Here is a 27,574-nt window from a genome sequence, read left to right as displayed (position 1 = left end):
TGTGTATATAAACAAATATCTTCTGCTTTTATTTCTACTGCCTCCTTGCAGGAAGGTCCACACTTCCCAGTCAGACTTTTGTCAACTTTTTGTCTTCTTTATCCCTAGGAAATTTTCTCAAAATACTCGAGGCTTGACTTTGTGCTCCCTCATGTCTCAAGGTGCATCTGTATAACCATTTTAGATCAGATGAGGAGAAAATTTTCAGGATTAACTTCCTGGCTCTTCCCCACTGCAGTGTTTTGTATCACATTGCAGAGCAGTATCAGATTTATTTCAGTTGAAACTAAATCAGTACATGTGCTCCTTGGAGCACAGCTAATGCACTCCAACTGCTAATGGGCATTTAGTCCCTGCACCAAAATAGAGCTTGCTTGAAGTAAGCCCTCCATATCTTGTATAGTGTTGTTGTGTATTCTTCAGCACCACCAGTTTTGCTTTACAGATCCATTGCTACTGCACTGCAGTACCTACTCAAGTAGGTACAGCTACTGTATTCTCTCTTCCAACCTCAGTCACTCCTTACAAAGAAGAAATCTTCGTCTCTTCTTGAGAGCTCGAGCAGATTCTGTTTCTCCCTTTTTAAAGGAATGAAGTTCATGCAAATCATCTCATACAGTTGCTTTACAGCTAAATGCAAATGTTGATTTACATAAAATTTCATTATGCATAAACATGCAAAGTATGTGCACTTTTACTTACCTTTAGCTGCACGGTTTCTGAAACCACCAACAGTAAAACTTCAGTATAGAAACAAAAAATAGTCATACAAATTTTTCTGGCATGGTTAATCACTTTATTTCCTAGGTTAACTATTATGTAGTCAAAAAAATTTTTTTTGTACAGTAATGATTAGTGTGTGCATTGTGAAAATGCAACTATTCAATCATTCTTTGAAAAGGTGGCTCTTATCGTTAATATTGAATAGAATGTTTAACTTATAGCTATCCCTAATAAGAAAGAGTATAAAGAGAAGGATTTTTCTATCATTTCCTTATTATTACTAGTTGTGTATCTTATCTTCAGAGACTGCAGAACAACTAACTACACAGAAACAGATGTAATGGAGAGTCTTCTAGTTTTAGTTTCATGGTTCTAATTCCGTATTACAAGCAATAATGTTATAAGTATCATATTTTTCAGTGCTTCAGTGTCTGGAGAAATCTAAAACAACTAAGAATGGAATGTTCTTTGTTTTTCCTGCTGAAATTATAACTGAATGTCTTTCAATTTAATATGACTCATCTCCTGCAGAAGATAGAATCATAGAATACCATGCTGGAAGGGACCTCAAAGTCGTGGCAAAAGCACGATCTAGACAGGATGGCCCAGCACCCTGTCCAACTGAATCCTGAGAGTCCAGTGTTGGGGAATCCACCACTACCCTGGGGAGATTATTCCAGTGGCTGATTGTTCTCATTGTGAAAAATTTTTCTCCTGTGTCCAACTGAAATCTCCCCAGGAGTAACCTGTATCCCTTACCCCTTGTCTTCTCCATGTGACTCCTTGTAAAAAGGGAGTCTCCATCTTCTTTGTAGCCACCCTTTAAATACTGGAACATGGTGATAAGGTCTCCCCTAAGCCTTCTCTTCTCAAGGCTGAACAAACCCAGCTCTCTCAGCCTTTCCTCATGTGGCAGGCTTCCCAGTCCTTTGATCATCAAATTAAGATATTAAGATAAATTAAGGTCTCATTTTTTTAGGCTCTTCATTATTGCTCAGGGAAAATAAAACTAAATCATGAAGATTCTCTTGTCACTTTAGTGTGAAAAGTTTGCTTGGTTTAGCTATTAAGTATACGTTACTGCTTTCCTGAATATACAGAAACTGTTGTGTTTTTTTCTTCTTCAGTGTAAACGATTAGAAAATAACTTTAAAACTGGATCTTCATGTCATGTGAGACAAAGTGGCTGATTTACGCAGCTAGTCAAGCTCAGGAATCATTCATTTATTGTTTATAATCCAGACTGAGATTTAGAGGTAATAGGATTTAGAAGTGATAGGATTTAGAAGTTCAATAAATATCTTATGAACATAATTTATAATAATTTACATCAAATTCTAATGTCAAGTTTACAAATAACTTGAGTATATAATATCATATATGGAAAATCTAGAAAAAAAGGCTAAAATATTTTTAAATGAATAAGTAAGTCTTTCTTTAAAACCTATACTTTATAATGTGCCTATTTTTCAATACAAACTGGCCATTTTTATGCAGTAAAAGTCTAAACTAGTCATGTCTTTGCATTTTTTCTAATTTAGCAGCATTAACATATAATAGTTACATTAATGCATTATATATTCAGCAGTATGTACAAAGCAGATACAAATTGCCCTATGGATATTTCTTAAATTTAATGTATAACAGTAAGTGCAGTTCTGTGGGCTTTGGATATCAGCATCTGAGTGCATTTATTTGTAGCTTTAACATTTTTATAAGATTCTCAATTATGTTTAATAGATGTTATCATTTCATCTCTAAGTCAATCTATGAAATGGGTCTTGAATACAGGTTTTTTAAACACTGTACTGGTATAACACTGACATAGCTGAAATTCAAATATCTTTTCCTGTCAGTCTTAGAACTAATATCAAGACCAATAATCTCTAAGTAATTAAGTCTTTTACACTTGTAGTAGGAAAAATACCATCACCACATTAGATTTTAATGAATATGACCTTGCATTAATACTTCAGTAGCACTAAAATACCGAATATGATATCAAAAGCTTTGAATCATGGATTGATTTGCAGTTTTAATTTGCTTTAAAGCTGAAATACTTCTCTACAATAAATTAAAAACTAATTTGTATACACGTATATATAATCTTATATAATAATAATTTATAATTTATAATAATTTATAATAATATAAATTTATAATTTATAATAATATAAAATTTCTATTTGCAAGTGAATCTCTAACTAACTGAGGAAACATCTTTTTTGCTCTTATCAGAAGGACACCCTGGCTGTGGGTTGACACATCAGTGCAGGGGCTCAGCCTTGCTGTAGCCTGAGCTGGGTTTCAATGGTGTAACCCCTGCTCCAGGGCCCAGTGACTACTGCCTTCCCTGCTCCAGCTTCAGCTCTGGGAATGGCCCTGCTGGGGAAGGGGGGACACACCTCCCAGCAAAGACCAGGAGATGCTAATGACACCCCCCAACTACTTTCTTAAGGAAGACTAAAATATTAACTTTACAAACTGGGGGAACACTGAAAGCATGAGCATGACACCCAAGAAAAGGTAAATAAACAGAAATTTTGTATTAACTTTAATGGGAATACCAATAATTTCTTAGCTTCACATATGTCCTCTTTTGTCCATAGCAAGATTTTGAGTGTAACTGACCCCAGGAGGGAAAACAAATACCTCAGTGCTTTTGCTACAAACAGGGATTTTGGTAGTGGATACCAAACACAAGCCACAGTTACCCTGTTGTGGATTGGTTTGCTCCCACACCTATCGTGCAGATGACTGTACATTGCTACTCCACTGCCTAATCTAGTTAACATTGCACAATAATTTGATATACCTGTGAAATAAATGTTAAATGGAGATGCAGATATGTCAGGCATGGAATTTAGTCTAAGAAGGAACATGTTATTCAAATGCAGGTGGTTATGGCATAGCTGCAATGTGTTCCAACCAATATGCAGTAGGATATAACTTTTTATCACCGAAGGTCTAGAACAGCAGGTGTGCAGGTAAGCAAATTGGTACTAGTTAGTCCAGGCAGGGCAGCTGTCACAATGTCACCACAGTCTGCCTGCACTAAAGAGATGTAGTACAACTTGTGCCATGCATAAATAACTGTGTACAGTGGATGAATCTTTAAAATAACTAAAAAAAACCCCAAAGACCAGACTGAAGATGTGGTTATGCTGATCTGTGCTAGGAGATAACCCAGTTATTTTCTTGAGACAGAAGGCACATAGGAGCACTGAAGCTTGGCATTAGCAAAGACTTCCAATATCTAATTCATTTTTAAATAAATGTTTGGGGTTTTTTTATTATAGTAGTCCAAGAAGATTAACTGCATTTACTCAGTATTAATTATTTTGCTTTGCAGTTGAAGTATGAACTGCACACACATTAATAAATGGACTAAAAGGTTATTTAGTTTCGTTTTGGGTTTTTTTGTAAACATCTGTATTCTCTGCAGAAAAGCTGTTGTATAACTTATTACATAGATATTCCCTAAGAAATTGCAACATATATTCACCTGCTTTCTGGAGTTGTAGAAAAGCGAGGAAAAGCATTTTTCCTCTTTCTAGTGGAAGAAGCCTATTATTGCTACAGAAAACTGTGTATATCATAGCACTAACTTTATATGGCACTGCCAACTACATCCTGCAGTCAAACATATATAGTTTAGGATGAATAAACATGAAAATAGAAAATTAGAAATAAAAAAAATAATTTAATCAAACAGCTTAATTTATCCAGCTGGCAGAAAATGGAAAAAATCAAGGATGAATGAAGTAATAGAAGCTTTAAATTTTGTGATACTCAAAAGTTATCTAAATTATGTTTACTTTTCATAATCTTGCTGACATCATGCAAAGAAGTGTTTCATATTCTAAAGCATTTTAGTTAATAGTGTGTCACTAGGCAAGGCTTTACTCTTTCCTAGTGAGATTAATTCAAGATTATATATATAATGAAATTTATATACTGAATACTGAAAAATGAGTTGGCAATTCAAACAATACTGTACACCAACTCTGACTTCTAATGGGAAGATTTCCTGAACAAAAACTCATGAAATTATGACCTCAGAGCTATATCTATAGACTAAAATATATTTTTAAAACATATTCGTTTTTCATGACCTTTTAAACAGTGGTAAATTCTACAATACAGCTTCTTCAATTGTGTTAATCTAATAGTTGACAGTCCATCTTGCTGGGCTTTCCTGGGGCTACAATAAATGTAGAACTTCATCTGGATAGACTGGACTGAAGAAACAGGAGAAACCGGACAGGTAATGGAAACTGTATTGAATTTTAAATTCTGTCTTTTCCCTCTGTTGCTCCCCTTCACTAAATGGACTGCAGTAAAATATCTATTAGGACTTCTTTCAGTTAGGGTCTTGGTTGTCCGAAATGTAACATTGGCAAGAAATAAATTTACAAGGGTGAAGAAATCAGAGTAATAAAACCCCTCTTGGATTTCAAAACAGGAAGATCAACTCCTTGAAGAGTTCTTTCATTTTAATTACTCATTATGTGCTTCTCATTGAGACATGTTAAATCAGATCTCTCTCTTCTCTTACAGAGAACATAATGAAACAATAAAGTTCTTTTGAAAGGAAAATGAAAATATTTTCTTTGTGTACAACACTGTTTACTGAGGTAATGAATCTCTTTTTACTCTCAGATATATGTGACCAAAGGTCAAGAGATTCTTTTGGTATGTGGATGCAATTGGTCTATGGCATGGTATCTGGCCAGATTCACCATATCAACAGCTACACCATCAACACAAAGGCAGGAGCAGTAATTCTTTGGAGAAGTTATCACTTTAAACACATGTTGATTAACTTATGTTATGATATCTTAGACAGTACAGACTCAACAGGTAGTGCAATAATTCATCTGAAGTAGTAAGCTTTGTGTCAGTGTGATTGAGGCCACTTTAGTTGTAAGAAGAGGATTACTGAACCAAAGAGGTAAAACTCCTAAGACTTGTGATTATGTTACTCTTATTATGTAGCCTTACTGAGCATTATACTATATCACAGTTTTAAAGTCCCTCTCCTTCACTCAGAGTGACTCCCCATCCTGAACTCAAAGGAAATTATCTGAATATATTGAATATACACACATGTGACACTGCTGACTGGAACAGTAATTTCAAAATGGGAGAAGAAACAAAATATGCCATGGTAAGGAGAGAGAAAGTTAGAAAAACTACATACAGCAGAGTGCTTATTTCCAATCTGGAAAAACCCCACAGCTTGTGGAACATGAAAAGAGGGCGATATTCTTGAAGCTAAACTGGATACAATCCATGCTTTCCTGGTTTTAGCATTCCTATAACAAGCCACCACTGGAACAGTATATTATGACCAAAGTTTAATAATTAGTTTATAAGTTTTCTCACTAGGAGAAAAGTCTAGAGTTTTACACGAATTTTCCATAAATAAAAAACTAATACGTAACATTTTGGCTTAGTTAATAAACGGAGAAGATAAAAGTGGTGTTTTGAGTAACTATAATAGCATTAAAAACGGATCTTAGTAGTGCTGTTAATGGCACTTACACATGTAATTCTCCATATATTCTGGTGACAGTTTTCTTGTGTCTTCCTGAAACTACTTTGCATCAAATACAGCTCTGGATATCTGCCTTATCAAAAATGATATACATTTTAAGATAGAAATGCAAATTTCAAGAGTCTTTCAAAAAAGTTGGGTGACTACAGTTGTTAGGTTCAGCATTTCCTCTCCTATTATTTTGGTTTTAATGGTGTATTGGAAAGGGAAAATGGCAATTCTTTCACTTGCTGACAAACTCTTGGGAAATACCATTATTTTTAAGGAAGGAATAGTTCAGTTCTCTTAAAAAATACTTCATTGTCATTGAGAAACAACAATCGTTTGTTGACAGAGCAGGTATTATACGGTAAACACTCTGCACATTGTCTTTGCAAGTTGTGCTTCTGTGGGGTCAGGTTCTGTGATAACAAAACTGCCCACTAACACGTCTAGGATCGGGATCTTAATGGTACATTTTCTTGTTTGTTAAATAAAAAGACTGATCTGTCAAATTAATTTGTCTTTCAAAGACTGAGAAAGTAAGATTTAAGTGTTTTCTCTCAGTAACCTGAGTCTGGATTAGCAAGCTAAATTCAAAAGTTCTTATTTTACCAGAAGTCTTCAGACCTAGTAATTTCTCAGTAAATTTTGTAACATAAACAGGGCTTTCTTCTTCTATCAGAATTCCTTTCATGATTCAGACAGGAAAACCACAGATTTATCAGTCAAATAAAATGTCAAAATATGGTCCAGTATTTTGATATGAGTGGCAAGATAGGGACAAGAAAGAAGGATGTGTACTTTTTAAGTACACTGTGGAAAAAATCCTTTTACCTCTGGTGTATCTGTGTGCTTACTTGGGGATTTCAGTTATTATTACAGAAGATCCTATAAAAACAGAGGTGGAGTGCAAGAAATTTTTAATTCCTTCCATTTTAATGTTGACTACTATTGCAATCTACTCTAAATAGAAACACTAAAGCATATTAATTGCAGTGCTTCTAATACAGGACACATCACAAAATTAAAGCCTTTCAAAATACACTCACAGATATTATGAAGAGATTTTAGTTATTCTGTTTTCTGTAGAGAATAAATAAATAATTCAAGTCTGATAAGAACAGCTGAACTCTGCTTATTGAAGAAATCCTTTTACATTTATTTTTTCACCATACTTTTATAAAGTCTCATTTTCAAATATCTATAGCATGTTACTGCTCACTAAGGAAAGCATATACTTGACAGTTTTGTCAATACCTAAAAAAAAAAAAAACCAAAGCATAAACAACTAATTTCAACTATTGACTTGAAAATTATCATTCAAGTTCTAATAAGAAAAGTCACTCCATGTCACACTCCAGGCTCATAAATTGTTCGCCATTTACTAAAATAGATGATTTGTTTATCTGCAATTTTACATAGTTGGTTTAACTTCTTTGTCTAGCAAAGAGGAATATTTGTGAGGTCTTCCTGTGCAATACTTCAGACTACACAGTCTTATTGATTGCACATGCTTACTGAAAGTTAGTATCCATGGCATTTTATCATCTGAGAAAAATATTACTGAAATAGCAATTCCCTTTGTAATCTTTTTGAAAGGAGAAATATCTTCATAGAGCATAAGGCTTGTATGGAAAGCATCATGTTAATACCTGTATTTATTGATTCCATCTTCACATGTGGCTCCATGTTGGCACTGGTTTACCCCACAGTCATTAATATTCTCCAGGCATGTTTGTCCTGTCCACCCAAGAGCACAGACACAGTGAGATCTCTGTTTTTCTTCATCATAGAAGCAGCTGCCTCCATTTGCACATACCTGAAGATGAGAAGTACAAATACATAAAGAGGCTTTTATCTATGTGTTGTTTTTTTTTCCCCAGAGTTTAACTGAATAAGCCATTGGTAATAAATATGGTTATTTAATGTTTTTATGTTGTAATATTACAAAAGAGAGATCTCCAAGAACCAAAAATACTGAATGTCATTAAATCAATATATCAATTAATTGTTTAGTTGGAAAGAGGTATTTATAATTCAATTTAACAGTGTCATTTTCATAACTAACTTTAAAATATGTTTGTTTTAGGAGGGATGATGGTGAACTAGCCTGTTATTAATTTTAATCATAATTCTGATGCACAACCTATTTTTTAATCCTTTTTATTTCAATATAAATATATATATATTACATCTATGCTCTGGGAAGACCAGAACCTTCTTTCTTTTCAACCTGCAGATATTGAAAAATTAATAAACCTAGACTGGAACAGTATTTTTTCTTTTAGCTTTTATTTGCTAATATTATTTAGTAAAACAGCATTTCCTGTATTCTTCAAAAATTACAGAAAGTTCTAGGTCAGAATGAGTGCTCCTTTCTTCATTTTAGTTTTAGGGTTCCATTTCATTTCCATGAAAATTTTGCCAGTGTAAAAGCAGATAATGACATTTTCATTTCAAAGCAAATAAGACCCTTCCTTCTAATCAATTGGTTACTAAAGAAAATGGTGTCCAGAAGATGAGCTAATGCACTAGTACTTCAGTTTGATTGAGTCTGAATCTCTTTATAATGTCATTAAGATTTGTAGTAATAACAGAGGCAGAAATCCTCTAATATTCATTTTTCTTTGATTAAGTTTTTATTTGACCTTAAAATTAAGGCATTTTTTGCTATGCTCTCAGTACTGAATTTTAGACTTAACTTGGGATCCTTTTGGAATAGGACAACTTCTTGAAGAAAGCACTTCTCACATAAATGCAAAGAAAACCCTTGTGTGTATAGTTTTGGAGATTTTTTTAAAAATTTTTTATGTCTTCTTTTTATTTAAACATTTCTGCAGGATTTTGTTCTGAGGTTTACTATTTTCTTAAAGCTCAAATAGGTCAAGTAACACTCAAAAAAAAAATCTAGGGAAAAACTTAGACAATGAAGACAAAAGTTATATTTCAATATTACCACAATGTTATATTAATTATATTCTTATGTTGGTTTGTTATTTTATACAGTGAAGAAGGATGTTACCCTTTAAGACAGTGCAATCTAGAGCAGCTTTAAACTAAAATTAAAGCTATGGAAGATATTTTCAGAATCAAATTAATTAGTAGTTTTCTCTATCAGATAGATTTTTCTCTCTGGTGTAAAATTACTTCCCTATCAATCTAAATATTGAAAAGTCTAAGTTAGAATATTAAGGATTTAATAAGAAATTAAGGCTAAATACATTTATTAATCTATTGCTAAAATCAAACTAAATACCTCTACACTGTGGTTTTCTAAAATTCAAACCTGCATTGTGGTTTTCTAAAGTTACAAAAATTTGTCTGTTGCTTTTTTTTTTTTTTTTTTTTCCATACAAGAAATACTTTTAAATGAAAATAAATAGATACATGGACTTTTGGAAAGAGCAACATCCTCCCATCAATCTTCTTTTTCTTTTTCCCAGAATAAATCTTCCTCATATTTAGGATTAAACACAAATTTTATGATTTTACAGACCATAAACAAGGGCTCTTCTGGTCAGTCTGATCATCACACTTCTGTCTACAGCAGGTAGTTTATAAACAAATCTGTTTTATTATGTAGTCTTGATAAAAACATAAAAATCACTTCCTTCTAATATCAATGAGGAAATGTTATTACAGCAAGGAAAGATAATTAGTGCCTAGATGATTACATTTTCCTCTTCTCCTTTCTTCACTGCACTAATTGAGGGAAGTAACCTTAGTATACGACTGTCTTGTTTTCTATATATCACCTGTTGTCAATTGCTCAAGATAAGACACTGACCTAGAAGGATTCAGTGCAATCATTATTTCCTAACACTTCTTAAATCTTACTTTTCCTGGAATTCTCTACAGTTTGAATGAATCTGTACTTTTTATATATCTCTCTATACACACACACATATATATATTTTTTCCAGTCATATCATTTTACTACAGTCTTTAAGCTTTATTACTGAAAAATCAATTGTACCTGGATATAAAAAATTTTCCAAGTGTAATTTTAGTTAATCTGCCCTATGTTTTTTCCTGGACTTGTAGTACATTAAGGAAGTAGATATTTTCTTTTTCTTAAAAAAAAACAAACAAACAAAAAAAATCCCTCTTCATAATTTCAAGAAATATTTGCTGAAAAGTCCAGAAGAAATTATGAAAATAAAAAATGGAGAGGTATGATTAATATGAAAAAAGCACTTTGCCTAATTTAACTTCTTGTAGATTCAACTGTTACCTACATTGTAGATACTATTGAATTACTCCTTGTGGAGCAAATGCTTAAAATCCTTAGACTGCTTATAAGGAGAACCTGATGCCTTTCTTGGTCTCCAGATTATGAGTTTGTTCTAATTTATGCAGACTCAGTTCCACAATGTTTCCTTTTATTCAATTTTGCTACTCTAGCTCCTGACAATTAAGCATTATTTCTCCATTCTATAAGTATATTAAGAATTGTTAAAGCAGTTTCTAGGAAGCTAACTTTGTAGAGAACTATATAGGAAGTATATTTCTACAGATGGCTATATTGCTCAGCAACTAAAACCCTACCTGAAATGCCTACTAGCACAGTAATTGAACAGTCATTGAATTTTTATTTTGGAGATTAATTTCACATAAAAATCCTGAAGTTCACAGATGTCACTTGTCCTTTGCAAATGTACACACTAAATTCCATCCTACTTTTCTAGATTTCTCCAAGGTGGGGTCAGATTCAATTTTATCATGTGTAATCTGTTCCACCATTCAGAAAGAAAATACTGAATGGAACTGGGTGCAAGTCAGGTCCTTGCAGAATGCTGCTTACTATTTCCCTTTGACATTTGTCCAGGAAACTACTGCTAGAATAATTGAGTATAATCATCTTAGCTATTTTACATCAAGCTGGAGCAGGTGCATTGTTTCACTAGCTTGCTTATGAGATTACTACATGAGAAGCTGATCTATTTAAACTTTTGTAAAAGGTTTTTACTTTTGCCACTTCTTATCATAGAAAGAAAATAAATTGGCTTGAAATTATTAACTTCTGGCAATTTTTGGCTGAGTGCCCCCCCCCCTTGCCTTTTTTTTTGCTGTCTTACAAGTAACACTTTTTCCAGAAACTTTAAATTATTGATTATTAGTTTCCTTTAGATAAATAAAAAAGGCTTTATTTCTGAACTGTTGAATGTGCATAATCATATAAGATATAAAGTAATATCTGTCTTTTCCTACTTTTCTTGTCTTCACTATCCTGTGAAGGTTCTCAAAGCTAAACACCTAGTGATTCAAAGACAGCTGCCTCCAATTTTTTTGTGAAGTTCTCCAAAGTAATCTATTAAATCACCTAAGTATTTTCTTTCTCATTTGAATGTTGAAAAGTCTACCTTAAACCAAGAAGGCATAACTTGAAAACACCACCAAGATTTGAGGCCTACAAACCTCTATGTGTAAATTCATTAAACAGATTGACAAATATACACACACACAAATTGTTTCCATGAAGGGATTTTAAAATCTGTTTAAATCAAACTATTAGTGCCATGTTTGCAATATGTCAGAACTGTAAAGTCAACCTCTAATCTGAAAGTCAAGCATCACATCTTGTCACATGCATCACAAGCAACAGATTTGCTGAAGGTAGAGTTATTTGCAGGTACAACTGCAAAGTTAACCAGAAAAGATTTACTGAAAATTTTCTAGTTTTCAGGATCATTTAGGTGGTTTGTTTTTTTCTCCTAATACATCAAACTCAAAGAAAACAACATGAGTGTCCATACTTTATTTATATTCCTCTTCCATGATTTATCTGATTGCCTTTTACAGATGATGAAACTGTATATACTTGCACAGCATGTAAGGACCAGGACAAGCATGAAAGTGGAAGCTCCTCTAAACACTGGTGTGCTGGGTTTGTGTGGCAGGGCTTTTGGTAGCAGGGGAGGGGTCTACAGCTGGGGCTTCTGTGAGAAGGTTCTCAAAAGCTCCCCCAGCTCCATGTTGAACCCACCTCTGGCCAAGGCCAACCTAATTAAAGATGGTGGCCATGCCTCTGTGATAACGTATTTAGGAAGGGGAACCTTACATGGGGTTAGGACTTCTGAGGACAACTTGCAAGAAGGAATATTATGTGAACACCAAGGTCAGTGGAAAGAAGGAGGTAGAAGAGGGGGAGACCCCCCTTCAGCCTGTGATGAGATGTCAGGGCCACCCTTGGATTTCCACAGTGGAGCAGAGATCTGCTTGCAGCCTGTGGAGGACCCCGCACTGGAGCAAGGCAGCTGCACTAGGCCAGGACTCTGGGGGGAAAAGAAGCCCTCCCTGTTGTAGTTCGGCACTGGGAGGACTGTAACACGTAGGAGTGACCCATGCCAGAGCAGCTCAGAAATTGCTGTGGCCTGTGGGAAGAACTTACGTAGAGAAAGTTCATGGAGGACTGTCTCCCATGAGAGGGGAATCACATGCAGTAGGGGAAGAATGCAGAGGAGTGCTTCTCCCCTCCAGGAGGAAAGAGTGGTGAACTGACCAAAATTCCCTCAGTTCCCTGCCCCTGTGCCACTGCGGGGGAGGAGGTAGGTAGATCGGGAGCAGAGTTGTGCCCAGGAAGTGGGGAGGGATGGAGGGAGGCAACAATTCTCACTGTCCCACTCTGTTAAGTGTTGGTTTTGATAGTGTTTGAATTAAAGTGATGTTCTTTTTCTTTACCCAATGAGTTTGTCTTTTGCCTGTGCTCATAATTCTGGGGCAGCCTTCTCTGCCCTTTTCTTGATTCTGAGACTTTTGCTTCATTTTCTCCTTCCCAGTGCTGAGGGGGAAGGGGTGAGAGAACAGCTGTGCAGTGCTCAGTTGCCCTCTGGGCTCACACCATGACAACTAAGTATGCATTGAGCACATAGATATTTCCATTCAGGATGCTGGAATTGTGATCCTGACTGCAAATGTGACAGAATAACTTGGGATTGTTTGGCTCATAAAAAGAGAAAACAGCTTCTGAGTAAATTATGCAAGTGGAGCTCAATAATCCAGTTGGATACAACGTTAGTACTGTAAAGATAGACGCCGAGAGGACTTTTCAGAGATGGTTCAGTTTCTAACTTGGAATTAATAATAATCCTATGGGGATTATTATTAACAAACCAAGTAGATGCCCAAGTTGATGTATGTCTGTTTACATTTTAAGACCGAAAATAAAATAAAACAATAATTGAAAAGTACTTTTTAACTCCTATGATTCCTTTTTAAAAGCAATAACTATTTGACATCTTGATTTTCCTATTACTGCTACAATTTCAAATTTTTTCTTAAGAAATGCTAACGGAACCTATGATTTTGTAAGATTGTTGACAGAATTCTGAAAAACTAGTGTTATAAAGGAAGGAATAAAACTGCTTGATAGGACTTAACACAGCCTCTAAACATCATCACACATCTTAGGATGCCTCCATGTTTGTGATTGTTTGGGCCACAGGTGGGCTTTTGAAGTGAATAATTTCTCCAGGAATGTGGTGGTGTTCCCATCACTTGAGGTCTCATGGCTTTGGCTGGGATAGAGTTAATTTTTTCTTCTTAGTAGCTAGAATAGTGCTATGTTTTGGATTCAGTGTGGGATTTGGTATGAGAAGAATGCTGATAACACACTGATGTTTTTAGTGTTGCTAAGAAATCAATGACTTTTCAACTTCCCATGTCTTGCTAGTGTGTAGTTGCACAAAATGCTGGAAGGGAGCACAACCCAAGTATGGAATATTCCATATCATACGAGGTCATACTCAATATATAGATGGGGGCTGGCCAGGAAGTTGGAGAGCTCTCTTCTGGGACTGTGTTTTTGGAATCTTGTCTCCTCTGGGATCCCTAGCTGGGAATGGGCTGGGCATCGGTCAGGGGGAGAAATTGCATTGTGCATTACTCATTTGTATATATTATTATTTTTATTTTATTATTTTATTTTATTTTATTTTATTTTATTTTATTTTATTTTATTTTATTTTATTTTATTTTATTTTATTTTATTTTATTTTATTTATTTTATTCAATTATTAAATTTTTTTTATCTCAACCTATGAGTCTCCTTACCTTCATCCCTCCAATCCTCTTCCCTGGGGCAGGGGAGGGTGAGTGAGTGGCTGTGTGGTTTTGGGCTGCTGGCTGGGTTTAAACCACAACAGGAGGTTTTCAAGACATGATTGAACATGTTCCCTTTCCCATGAAAGGTCAGACTAGATGGTCTTTCAAGGTCCCTTCCAACCTGGGCAGTTCTTTGATTCTATGGCTCTATTATCTATGCCTAGCATGATTATTACTAGTACTCTTATGAATTCTTTATGCACTCCTGTTAATAAAAGTATTGGGGTTTGTAGCATACATCCTATATTCAAATGGGATATTTTCTTTATTTCTTTTGGTGTCTTCCTGAATAGGTGAGACAATAAAAGATATTGTAATGCAAACTTTCTAAATTTGGTCTTGTTTGAAGTCACTAATTTAAAGATGCCAATATTTTGATTTATTTGGAGGTCCTTCATAATTCTAGGTACTGGGCGGACAGGTTTTATCCTGGTTACAAAGTTAAGTTTAGATTTTTAAATTTAAAGGAAGATATACCCTATTTTAAGATGTTCACACTTCTGTTTTTATATATATTTTAAAATAAATTGTAATTAAAGTAGTATTAAAAACAGATTTAATGTTTTAAATGTTGTGCTGGGAAAGAAAAAAAAACCCCACAAAACAATGCATTTGTACCATTCTACATTTATAGAGAGATAAAAGAGTCCCAATGATTTAATTTTTTTTTTAATTAAGAAAATATTAAAATAGTAGCATTCTTTTCAGTATATTGTGTTGAATATGCAGAGGTGAAATAGCTCAGCCTAATTAAGGTAATACTGGAAATAGAAAAGAAAGGAAAGAATGAAAAAATAGATACTTACTTTCCAGCCACAAAGAATAAATAAAGAATTAAATGCTGAATTATGTCATTTACTGAATAATATAAACTTTTAATTTCAAATTATTCCTTACACTGCTTCAAAAAGTATTCAAATATTCATTTGTTTGAATAAGGCCTTCTTTTTTCCAATAAGCAAATGATATTACTTTAATGATGTATAGGCTAAGAAAACAAGTAAAACCCAACCATATCACTCCTTTAGTTTAGTTTCTATTCCCTTTCCCATTGGAAAACCTACTAATTACTCACATTAAGTGAATTCAAATTAAGTGTCTCATACTGAGTGAGTGTATATAGTTACATACATATATTATTAAAGTTTTTTCCCACATGACATTTATGATGGTCTATAAAATGTTTGCGTGAATAAATTAAATATGTCTGAGGGCTTTTAAGCAAATATTACAGTAAAATGTTTTAGTAGCTCCCATCAGCATCCTTGGCACACCATCACTTCCCATCCTAAATAGCCATAATGATTATTGCATCATTATGGTGTTATGCCATGTACAATAAATTTGCACTCAGTATGACACTTTAAATCATAAAAATGATAAAATTTACCAGATGCTGAACAATTTAAATATAAACCTTTGAGCCAGTATTTCAGTGTTACATTTCATATTCAGTGGTGCGTGTGTACTCATGGACTTCAAGGTGACATAAATGGTGATTGCTTCTTTGTAAACACATTGCCTGATCTGCATAATATATTTTTACGGTGAATATATTTCAATAAAAGAATTGATTAAGCCTTTGAAACACTGGTTATCATGTTTGATTAGCTGTTTGAAAGGGCTATTATGCATTGTGTACATAGCTTTACATTAACTATTATAATAAAAAAATGAAACAGTATTTTACTTTATCCAATATCGAAATCTCAGTATCTCAAGGGCCTGAGTCTGTAGTTCACCCTGATGTGAATGAATCCCTCCCAAATCAGTAATTTAACTGAAAAGGTCACTAAAAGGAAGTGAGAAGGATACAGCAAATGCATTTCTTAAAGGCATCTGGGTACACAATGGATGCTACTTTGGCCTAAGCATTGTCAGTATCTAACTCAAAGATTTCTAGAATACTTTGAATGTACAAAAATCAAATCCATTACTATATTCTGTGAGTATTTAAGAGTAACTTGCAAGGAGAATTTTGATTTTTTTCTAACTGCATTTTCAGGTCTCATTGCAGTGTAGTTAGTCTTGCTTTAGATTTTTTTTGTTGTTGTTGATTATGGCCTTTATTTTTGGTTTTAATGGAAATGAAGCTTTTGTCATTCTTTCTGTTCGCTGATGTACCATCAGTCTTTTGCCTAGTAACTTTAAAACACTTCAAGGAAATTTTGCCTTAAGTTCCTACAAGTTTCATAACATATCAGGAGCAAGTAAGGGACAGAAGGAGACATGAGAAAGTAAACCTATAAAACCCAAGAAGGGCAGAGCTCAGACATTACACGGTTTGTTGGGCAATGACCAGACTAGTCACATCATGCACTTTTGGATGTTCATGTTACACAGGAAAGAGGAAGGTTAGCATGAGAATATATCAAAAATTAGTATTGTGTTTAGGAAACCCATGGGAAATAAGCCTTCATCAGCTCACTGCTCTTAGAATAACTTGTTTGATTTCCCAAAACCACTGGGGGGAATATATCACTTTATCCTACCTCTGTGTTTCCAATGCATGGTGATAAACATGTGTAATTAAATCCATGAGATTTATCCATACACAGTGCTCCTGGGGCACAGCTTATATTGTAGAATAGGCAGGCGTCAATATCCAGTTCACATCTTTCACCTTCAAAACCTGCACCACAAAGAGAATGTTTAATCACAGTTCATTCAGAATATTGACATTATGTCTGTTCAGAGTGTTAGCAGTTAACACCACTCTACTAGAGTAATTTGACTGTTTTATTTCCTGAACAAAGCGAAAAAGTGGGTTTCTTTATAAAAATGTTAATTACATACATTGAGATATATTACTATTTTTATGTTGCTATTTCTTAAGCTTAAATATTTGGTCGACATGTTCTTTGTTCTGTTTAGAAAATACAGTAACTTTCCAGCAACTTACCTATAGGGCAACTGCACTTAAAATGATCTTCATAGTCAACACATGTTCCTCCATTTTCACATGAACTGGAACCACAGCTATCAATTTTCACCTCGCAGAATTCTCCTGGGGTTGAAAAAAAAAAATCCTAAAATGGTTAAGAATTAATATAATGTTCTTAAAAAAACCTTATGAACCATATTACTAAGATTGCTAAGATAACTATTGTCTTAAATAATCTTTCTGGAATTTAAAGACTTGTGTAAGTTTCCAGACTCCTTTCTCTCCATTTATATAAAAAAAAAACCAAAAACGCTCAATGTATTAAAAAAGGTCGAAAAAACTCTTTCAGCATTTAAAAACAATGTTAGATGGGATCCAAATAGGTATATGGAGATGAAGAGGGAGGATTTTCACTGGAAATAATTATCTGAAATGGAGGTAATACATTTGCATTTTCTTATACTTTTTACTGCTGCGTGAGTCAACCCTGCTCTCTACTCAAAACGATTTTATTATGTACATATTTCATCCCCTCCATGCTCCATTTTGGCTAGGAAAAAACTAGTCCACATTTGTCTGAGGTAACCTTTTGTGTCATTCCACTGAACAATTACTTGCTCATTTAGCTGAAGACATTTTTTTTGGCTCAGCAGGAAGAAATAACTGAACTTGCAACTGGACAGTTCTGAAAAAAATGCACTGAAGAGAAATATATCTCTGGCAATGCGATAAGAGTCAATAAGGAAGACCGTCAGTTTTACCATTACTCTTGGAAAAACAGGAGATTTGAAAACAAAGAAAACACATTAAGGTTTTCTCCTTATTCTTTTTGGTACTGAAAACAATATAATGAATCCTGTGTAAAGTTTCTTGAGGCTTTTTTGTTTTGTTTTGTTATTGTATTACTGTTCTTTTTTCCATGATGTTTTTTGGTTTTAATTTACTACTTCTACAGCAGGAGTTCAGTAATCTTTTTTTTTTTTTTTTTTTTTTTCAATTTTAGAAAACATAAAGAATAGAGAAATGAAAAGTAAAACAATCTTTACTGTTGAGAAAACTAGGAGAAGGTGGAGAAGTTTTGAAAAGTTTCAAAGAGGAACACTGCAGAAAATAAAATAAGAGCAGGTTACTGATATTTTTACCATGAACTTCTTGTAATCAGTGTCACTCAGTGGCTTAAGCAGAAAAACTGGAAGTAAAGGCTGTTCAGGAGAAAAATGTTTGGGAGAGATGTACAAGAATTTGGGATAATTTCTTTAATCAGACAATATGTTCTATGAAATGTGGTGTCAAAAGTTCTATTTGAAATTCTTCATATGGAAAAAAAAGAAATAGTTTTACTTCAAATAATGAAATTGTTTTTCAATTTTTAATCAGCTCTTCTTTTGATCTAAAGCCAGAGACATCAGGAGAACATGAAATAATAGTATAAAATTTGGTAAGAAAATTACTATGTCTCTGTTTCAGCAAAGCATTTCTGCCAATTTAATTCACTTTAGTCCATTCCTAATATAAAACACTTAAGCTTCAAGAAACATACACTGTATCTTTTAATATGCTGAAATGGAGTGTCAGACTAAGACCTAAAGACTGCTTTTTATGGAATTCTATAAATGTAAACAGGAATATACTTGTTAAAGCCTTAATGATGTGATTTATTGGCCAGAAGACTGTATCTTGAGCCAGCAGGTGTTGAACCACATGTACAATCTCATGTATTTACAGAGAGGTTGACCAGTGTGCTATACAGACTTTTAATGTTTATTTTGTTCCTTTGCTCCTCAGCCAAAAATAGCCCACTGTTAACATATATAAATTTTTCAACAGCCAATAGTATGTTTTCCTGTAAATTATAAAGCTTACTGAGTTAGAAATACTTTTAAAAATATATTATTACTCTAAAATTTAAAAAATACAGAAAAAAGGAAATTAGATACTTCTTGCTGTTTATTATTATAATATAACATGTAATATTACATGGGCAACTGTGGACAACTTGACCTTAAATTTGCAAGACTCTCATTTGCTCACTTTTCATTGACACTATATGTATCTGTATCTCTGAGGAGATACCATTATGATTAAGACTTTCGGAAAGCCATGCTGTGAGCCAGGACAAGAGTTATAAAATGTAACTTGTAGTATTGGTTGGCAAAAAGACATGTTAAAAAATAAATAGATATTTTAACTATAAAATCAACTAATAGTATTGAGGAAGTTGCTATCTCCTAGGAAATATGGGCGTTTTTTTTTGTTTTTTTCCTAATGAGGTCTGGAAGGCAAAATTGGGGAAAAAAATACTGGGCATAAACTTCAATTCCATATGTATTTTGGATCCATTTTTTTCATATATATTCATGAGGGTGAAATTGTCTTGTCCGAGAAACCCTTATGAATAAATATTAGTACAATCAAACAGGCTTAAAGAATTATTTTGCTATAAATCCAAAATTCTTAGAACAGTTATATCCTTTAAGCGAACTTTGCAACTTTTCCCTGCCACAATGAGGTCAAGAAAACATAGTAACTCCAAACTGTTGTAAAATTTATTAGAAACTGAATTCTGCTGAGAAATGCATAATTTATGGTATTAAGATCTGATTAAGTGTTAAATGTATGTCAGGAGAGATGTCCACAGTAATCCACTTAGCTTTTAATGCCTAATTATCACTTCATAGTGAGTGAGGGCTGAATAATTGAGAAGTGCAATACTTAAAGAACTCAAACAAGATTTTTGTGCACAATTAAGCATGCTATTCTTCTAACAGGAATAAATTCAGCAGGTACAAGGTACAAAGGAAAAAAATAAGGAGAAATTAAGGAAAAAATAAGGAAAAAAATAAGAGGGAGGGAAAATAATTTGACTAAAGAGTTTATTGGTTTACTGTTTATTTTTAAAAATGACCTTATGCATTTTTTTACTTAAACATGTGTTCTTACAAGTTAAATTGCTTAATTACAAATTCTATGCTCAAGATATCAGTGAAATAAAGTATGACCACAAATGGTCACAAACTGAGGTTACACATGAATACCAGGAAACATTTTTTTACTGCAAGGGTGACCAAGCTAGAAATGGTTGTCCAGAGTGGTGGTGGAATCTCCATCCCCGAGATATTAAAAATCCATCTGGACATGGTCCTGGGCAAGCTGCTCTAGGGGACCCTACTTGAGCAAGGGAGTTGGACAAGATGACCTCCAGAGGTCCCTTTCCAACCTCAACCATTCTATGATACTGTGATTCTGTGATGCATAGAATTATAGAATATCTCAAGTTGAAAGGATCATCGAGTCCAACTCCTTGCTCCTCATAGGACTACCTAAAACTAAACCTTGAACTCTGACAGACGTGGTGCCATGACCACTTTCCTAGGGAGTCTATTCCACTGACCAGTCACCCTCTCAGTGAAGAACCTTTTTCTAATGTCCAATCTGAACTTCCCCTGACAGCTTCATTTCATTTCCTCATGTCCTATTGCTGGTCACCAGAGAGAGAGGAGATCAGCACCTCCCCCTCCACTGCCTTCCTTGAGGAAGTTGTAGATTGTGATGAGGTCACCCCTTAGCCTTCTCCAAGGTAAACAAACCAAATGACCTCAGCTGCTCCTCGTAAGTCTTGCCCTCAAGACTTTTCACCATCTTGGTCATCCTCCTTTGGACACACTCTAATAGTCTGATGTCCTTCTTATATCAAGGCACCCAAAACTGCACACAGTACTTGAGGTGGGGCCGTACCAGTGCAGTGTAGAGTGGGACAATCACCTCACTCGACCACCGATGCTGTGCTTGATGCACCCTAGGGCACGGTTGTCCCTTTTTGCTGCTGTTGACTCATATTCAGCCTGCCATCTACCCAGAACCCCAGATCTCTTTCTGTGGGGCTGCTCTGCAACCTCTTATTCCCCAGTTTCTACATATAACCAGGATTGCCCTATCCCAGGTGGAGAATCTGGCAATTCAATACTCTTCAGCTCTTGAAGATAGGGTTGGCATTTAACTTTTTCCAGTCAAGGACCTCACCAGCTTACTATGACTTCTCAAAGATGATAGCGATGTCACAATGACATTGGCCAGTTTCCTCAGCACCCTTTGGTATATCTCTTCTGGCCCCAGATGTACATGTCTGATATACTTATGTGATCCTAACAGCATCCTCTCTTACTGTGGGAAATGCTAAATTCCCAGACTTTGTCTGCTACTAGGCTCTAGGAACTGGGAGGCACCTGAGCACATGCACCTGTGAAAACTGAGGCATTAAAAGCAATTTACTTTTCATTGTACCCACTGCCCCATTGAGGAGAGGGCCCTTATTTTCCTTGTCTTTTCTTTTTCTACCAATATGCTTAGAGAAAACTTTCTTGTCCTCCCTGTTTCTTGCTAGTTTCATCTCCAGCTGATCTTTAGCTTTTCTAACTCCATCCATGCACACTCAGGTAATGTCTCTATATTCCTCTCAAACAGCTCATCTCCACTTCCATTTTCTGTGTACTATGGAATGACTTTTTACTACATTAACATACTAAATATGAAAGAGTATACCTTGCTTCTCATCTGTGTTTGTTAGCTTGGAATTCATGATGCACTGAAGCAACTATGTAACTCTGGGGTTGGTACCAGCCAGCTAAGAAGAGAAACTAACATACTTATGTCTGTACCTGATAAATAATAACACATAACCAAATCTAGGGGCTATTCATCTAAGAACTCTAAAGGGACTAAAATATGAAATTGCTGAAGTACTGTCAGTAGCATATGAGCAATCATTTAAATTTACTTTGGGACCAGAAGAAGGGAAGGTGGCAAATGCAATACAAATTCTGAAAGGAAACATGAGGGGTTTTACTGTGTAGCCTTGCAATGCAACACTGCCACTGCTACGAATAGGCCATGAACTTTCCATTGAATTTACAAGGCCTTAGGACTGAGGCTCATCAGGCTTGATCTGTCTTTCCTGCAGTGATGTTTTACTTGGCTTAACTGTGACAGCAGTTTTTTTCTTCTAATATGCTTTACTTGTGTTTATCTTTGTATGGTACAACCCTAGTTTTATGTAGATAATAGTAAAAAGTAGTTATTCTATGCAGGATGAGATTTATATAAAGAAAATACATAAAGAAATACAGAGCTGGTACAACAACAGAGGCCTTGAGATGTGGAGACACAGGATGTCAAGTGAGGAACACAGGCATGGAATGATAAGAGATGGGGCATAGGTTTGGCATTGGAGACCCCATGGCTATAAACAGCTCACCAATGGTCACTTAAAGAATGCAGACCTACAGTTGGACAAAACTGGTCTTAAAGGTAATAAAAAGAATAATATTTAATATACATTAGAAGCACCATAAAAAGTAAATTCATCTACAAAAGACTGAAGACCAGTGAAGAAAAAGTGTAAAAGCATTTTAGCAGACATATAGAAATGACTCCAAGTGGATCCTAGAGAGATGAAGAAGAAACAACCGGTATGAATAACATAGTTGTCCCACTGAAGGACTCTGTAACACTGTCCCCAACACCACCACTACTGTGCAACCACTGACCTTAAGACCTGGAGGAGGAGAGAGACAGGTGAGTATAATGTCATGAAAAGGGGCAGAAAATAAAAATTGTGTAAGTCCCAATTTAAACTGCATTTTTATTGGTTTTCTGTAGTGATTAGATATGGCCAAATAATGATTAGGTTTTTAATATTTTGGTTATATTACCAATAAATTACATGTAGTAAGGTGTGCTTCTCCCTTTCCCATAACCAAGGTTTTGAGCATAAAAGAATCAGCTAGAGATACATGTACTAGTACGAGAGACTGAAATGTCCTATGACTGTCTCAAAGCTTGCTTGTGTCTGTGCAAACCTCCAAGAGAAGCTGCTGCGGCCTGTGAATTGTTCTGGGGAGTGTCGCCCAGAGAAGTGGGAGTGTATTGAAGGATGCACCCCCCCACTTCTTTGCAGTTGCATTGTCGGGACTCTTTAGACAAGCCTCAAAGGGGCAGACCTGTACTGAGTCTGCCCCATCCTGTAGCCATTTGTGGCTCTATTGCTTAGGCCAGACCCCATGCATGCATTGCTAATGAACTGACAAGAGGCAAATGTTCCTGCCCTGAAGCCAGATGCAACAAAACCTGTGGGACCAGAGAAGAAAAAGCTAAAGGTGGGCAGATATGCTAATTAGCAGATATGATGAACTTAAAAAGGCAGCAGAAAATTTTGCTCAGTGTGCATCCACCATCGAAGAACTGAAGACTGAGGACCAACGGGACACCGCTGGATCCATGGTGGTGACTGTTCTTGCAGCCCTATCCCACATCCTTGCTTTATTTCTGTCTTTTCCTTCCATTCTGTCCTATCGCTAGCCCTCTTCACTTGTTTTTTTTAATAATAAAAACCTGTTTTGGGTATATGGCATTTGACCTCATTTGTGTCTTAATCTCACTCTTGGGATCAGATCGAAACCTCCCCCGACATTGGATCGGAACAACTAGTAAGTCTGATTTTACCAAATAACTTTCTGAAGGTCCTTATAAAGAATATAACTCACAGTTGCCTTCCATATTGCAGTGTGAAAAGTCAGCACTTCTAATAAGAGTGTTTAATTTTTAACTGACCCAAACATTTTAAGCTCTAAAATCAGAATTTGCATTCCTTAGGACTTCAGTGGCACTTGTAGTTGCTAGAGATATTTTTAGTTTTATGTGATCTGCTTTGGTCTATTTTTGCACTTCTGCTCTCAATATATTATCACTTTTTTTTGTAGAAACTATGTAACTAACACCCAGTATGCTAATAAAGAGTACATAAAGATAATCTACACTAAGCACTTCCCATTCCCTGATTTATATGGCAGCAAGTTTCTCAAAGAAAATATATTACATGACCTAACACTTTTCTTCAGTGCAGAAGTACTGGGACTGCATCACCTTTTTTTTTTTTTTTTTTTCTCTAAAGTGAAAGTAATTTTAGCAAGCTACAACTTTAGAGTATTTTTTTTCTTTTTATCTGTTTCTGAATGTAGTTATAAGACCCATGTAGATTTACTGTATATGTACACACATGTGGACATGCAGATATACACACAGACCCATTACCTTTTGACCATTTAAACCAAGAAGCTAGTAGGAACATTAAAAAATATGTTCTTTGGCAGGCCATGGGCAGTTAAGAGTCAACTTCTGAAATGTGGGCCTTCCCATCCATGCAATTGCATTTACAGGTCATGAAAAACTCTTAACTTTTGAAGCATGATTTGTCTCATCCTGCTCTATGTCCAAAATAGATCAGATGATTGGAGTCTTTAAAATTCTCATTTCTTTCCAAAGAACCTGCAGAGAGCACAGAGTGTCAAGCCTGGTACAGATATTTACATGTTGGCACTTAAAATTTAGCCATGGTTTATTCCACTTCCAGAAACCTTACATTTATTTATTTTGAAAGACAATAAATCCACTCACAGTAATATTTATTGGACCCACTAGAAGTTGGGTGTTTTCATGGATTCTGAATATTTCCACATTTTCATTTGGAATTTTGTAGAACTGTGCAGCAAATATATTCTTAGAGACGTCTGGGTATAGTAATTAATCTTTGTGGTTTTTGAAGTAAAGTAGTTTCAGTGAATGAGAAAAGAATAAAAAAAAGCAGAAATAAAGAACTGATCTGACAATTCACACATGGAGGTGTTAAAAGCTTCTGCCTGACTGTAACTCAGACAGTTGAACAATGAAGTTTAAATTACTTGGTTTTGACATTAGAATTTGAAAATTCTATTACAGGCTACATGAAAAATCTGTCCTTAATAAACTAGCTATCATAAATATTAAAATGAAGATTTACTTAAAATCAGAATACATATTTTTTAAGTCCTCTTAGAATAAAATATAAATGTATACTGATAACAAAAAAAAAATTTGTCCTGACTCTCTCTACAGTTAAATTTGAACAAAAGAAATATATAATTCATCCCAGTGGTGAAGAGATTTCTATTATAGGTGGGTTGAGGATTCTTACAACTGGATAATGTCCATTGACTATAGATGGAATCTAGACAACCTGTTTAAATTATTAACTTTTAGATTGCTAAAGATACATCATACTGAATTAGTTCATTTGTTGACTATCACTACCTCTATCCCAATATTTAAGAAAAAAAAATGAATGAATGATACAGCCATCTGAAATGGCAGTTGGTTTCAGAATGTACACATTTACAGTGGTATTTGGAAAATAATCTATGAATATTATTTTTGGCAGAATTTGCATTTTTAATGATAATTTCTCACATACTTCTAAAATTCTTTGTATCTCCATTTTAGGATAGTGTTTCACAAATCTCTGTGAAGAAGAGTTATTCTTCTGAGAAGAAGGGATTATAGAGGGCAAACTCAAGAAAAAAGTGATAGTAATAATTTGTAGTGACACAGTTTTTTTCTAATTAAGATCTAAAGGGAATAGTTTCCATTAGCTTCTGAAAAACAAGAATTTGCTGGGGTTGGAGATAACAGTTCTGAGATTGGAACTCATCATTAACTAAATCTGATTAGGTGAAAGATATTAGGCACATTTACACCATACAGTGGACCAGTGTTCTAGAAAGCTATTTCCCCTCTTATGAAAACAGCATAACCTTTTTAACACAGAGACACATGTGTCTGAATAAGTGAGAGTAGCCAAAGTGAAACGCATATGTTCGCTAAATACTGCCCCAGCTTCATAGACTTAGGCTATCCAAACTTTAAAACAAACATTTGCTAGTTCAAGTGAACTGTAGTATGCTTATTCTCAGATTTTAGTAGCTAGCATCTTTTTTATTTACATGGAGCTGGATTTGCAGCTTTTTGAAAAGATAAGAAAGACTTGCACTGGCCACAGTCAACTTATGACTTATCCCTGTTGTCTACTGCCGCATGAATTATAAACATGGGCACATATTCTCAAATGTTAAATATGCAGTTAAAATTTTACCTTCTCCTGGTTTAGAATGAAATGAATCATTCAAGGACTCTTAGCAGTAGTCTCTCCTGAAAGTTCCTCTGTAGCTGTTTTAGCATAGTCTTTTAGCTGAGCTACTTTTTACAGAATGTCTTTAAATTTGTTTGAGATGTATTTTATTAACCTTGGCTCTTAAATGAACTCATTATTCTGGAACATACAATTTGACTTTTGACCATCTAATAGATTATCTGTCCTTTCTTTTAGCTGCCTCCAGGATTTAGCTGGAAAGCTGGTCTTAAAGATTCAGCCCTTGGCAAAGTCCTTTGAAGACCTCTCTTTTAAATAGTCTCTTATTCTCTTGTGAGAGTTTGTTTGTTTTGTTGCCAAAGTGTCCTTCATATGTCCCACTGAAAAATCTGGTTCATAAAAAAAAAACAAACAACACAACAGGATACTAGAAGAATATGCAAAACATTTTTCATCCCTGTAACAGAGAAATTTCCTCCAGTTATATCCCCTTTCACTCTCTTTTAAGCTCTTCCTTGAATGAAGGGAATCTGTCAATCATCCTATGTGAAATATGAAGAAATCCACAACAACGACTCACAGAGTCACTCACAGAGAGAGGGAACCTTCCAGAATCAGCATCCTACCCAGCCTGGATAAACACCACCATCCTTGCAGGTCCCTCTGCCCTCGGAAGAGGCACAAATGTCACACTTGGAGTTTCAGAAAGCTGATGGTGTTTCTAAGTTTTATAAAAATTCCTTGGCAAATTGAGTCTAATTATTTAGATAGAAGAATTCTGGACTGAGAACAGGATGAGATAAATTATAAACCTGGAGTAAAGATGAATGTCAGTGTACTGGGACAGCAGTCCAAATATGGGGGTTGCCACAAAGACTGATGATCATAGAATCATAGAATCATAGAATAGTTTGGTTTGGAAGGGACTTTTAAAGATCATCCAGTCCAACCTCCCTGCAATGAGCAGGGACATCTTCCACTAGATCAGGTTGCTCAAAGCGCTGTCCAGCCTGACCTTGAATGTTTCCAGGGATGGGGCATCTACCACCTTTCTGGGCAACCTGTTCCAGTGTTTTACCACTTTCATTGTAAAAAATTTCTTCCTTATACCCAGTCTAAATCTATCCTCTTTTAGTTTAAAATCATTATCCCTTGTCTTATCACTACAGGCCCTGCTAAAAAGTTTGTCCCCATCCTTCTTATAAGCCCCCTTTAAGTACTTAAAGGCTGCAATAAGGTGTCCCCAGATCCTTCTCTTCCATAGGCTGAACAACCCCAACTCTCTCAGCATTTCCTCACAGAAGAGGTGCTCCAGCCTCTGGATCATCTTCATGGCCCTCCTCTGGACCCACTCCAACGGGTCCAT

General features: G+C 35.1%; 1 protein-coding gene across 1 annotated transcript in view; it reads right to left on the bottom strand.

The window, feature by feature from the left end:
• The window catches only part of EYS (eyes shut homolog), a 1,110,009-nt gene that overhangs the window by 838,618 nt on the left and 243,817 nt on the right, over positions 1 to 27,574 (bottom strand). The window contains exons 8-10 of the mRNA XM_074819828.1: positions 17,271 to 17,375; positions 16,861 to 17,000; positions 7,918 to 8,084 (exon numbers count right to left, since the gene is read on the bottom strand). Of these exons, the coding sequence (XP_074675929.1) occupies positions 7,918 to 8,084; positions 16,861 to 17,000; positions 17,271 to 17,375 (412 nt within the window). The remainder of the gene's footprint in view (positions 1 to 7,917; positions 8,085 to 16,860; positions 17,001 to 17,270; positions 17,376 to 27,574) is intronic.

Source organism: Strix aluco, chromosome 3 (genome assembly GCF_031877795.1).
Source record: "Strix aluco isolate bStrAlu1 chromosome 3, bStrAlu1.hap1, whole genome shotgun sequence".
Classification (NCBI taxonomy): domain Eukaryota; kingdom Metazoa; phylum Chordata; class Aves; order Strigiformes; family Strigidae; genus Strix; species Strix aluco.
Note: the sequence above shows the minus strand (reverse complement) of the source record. Positions and strands in the feature narration are given on the sequence as shown.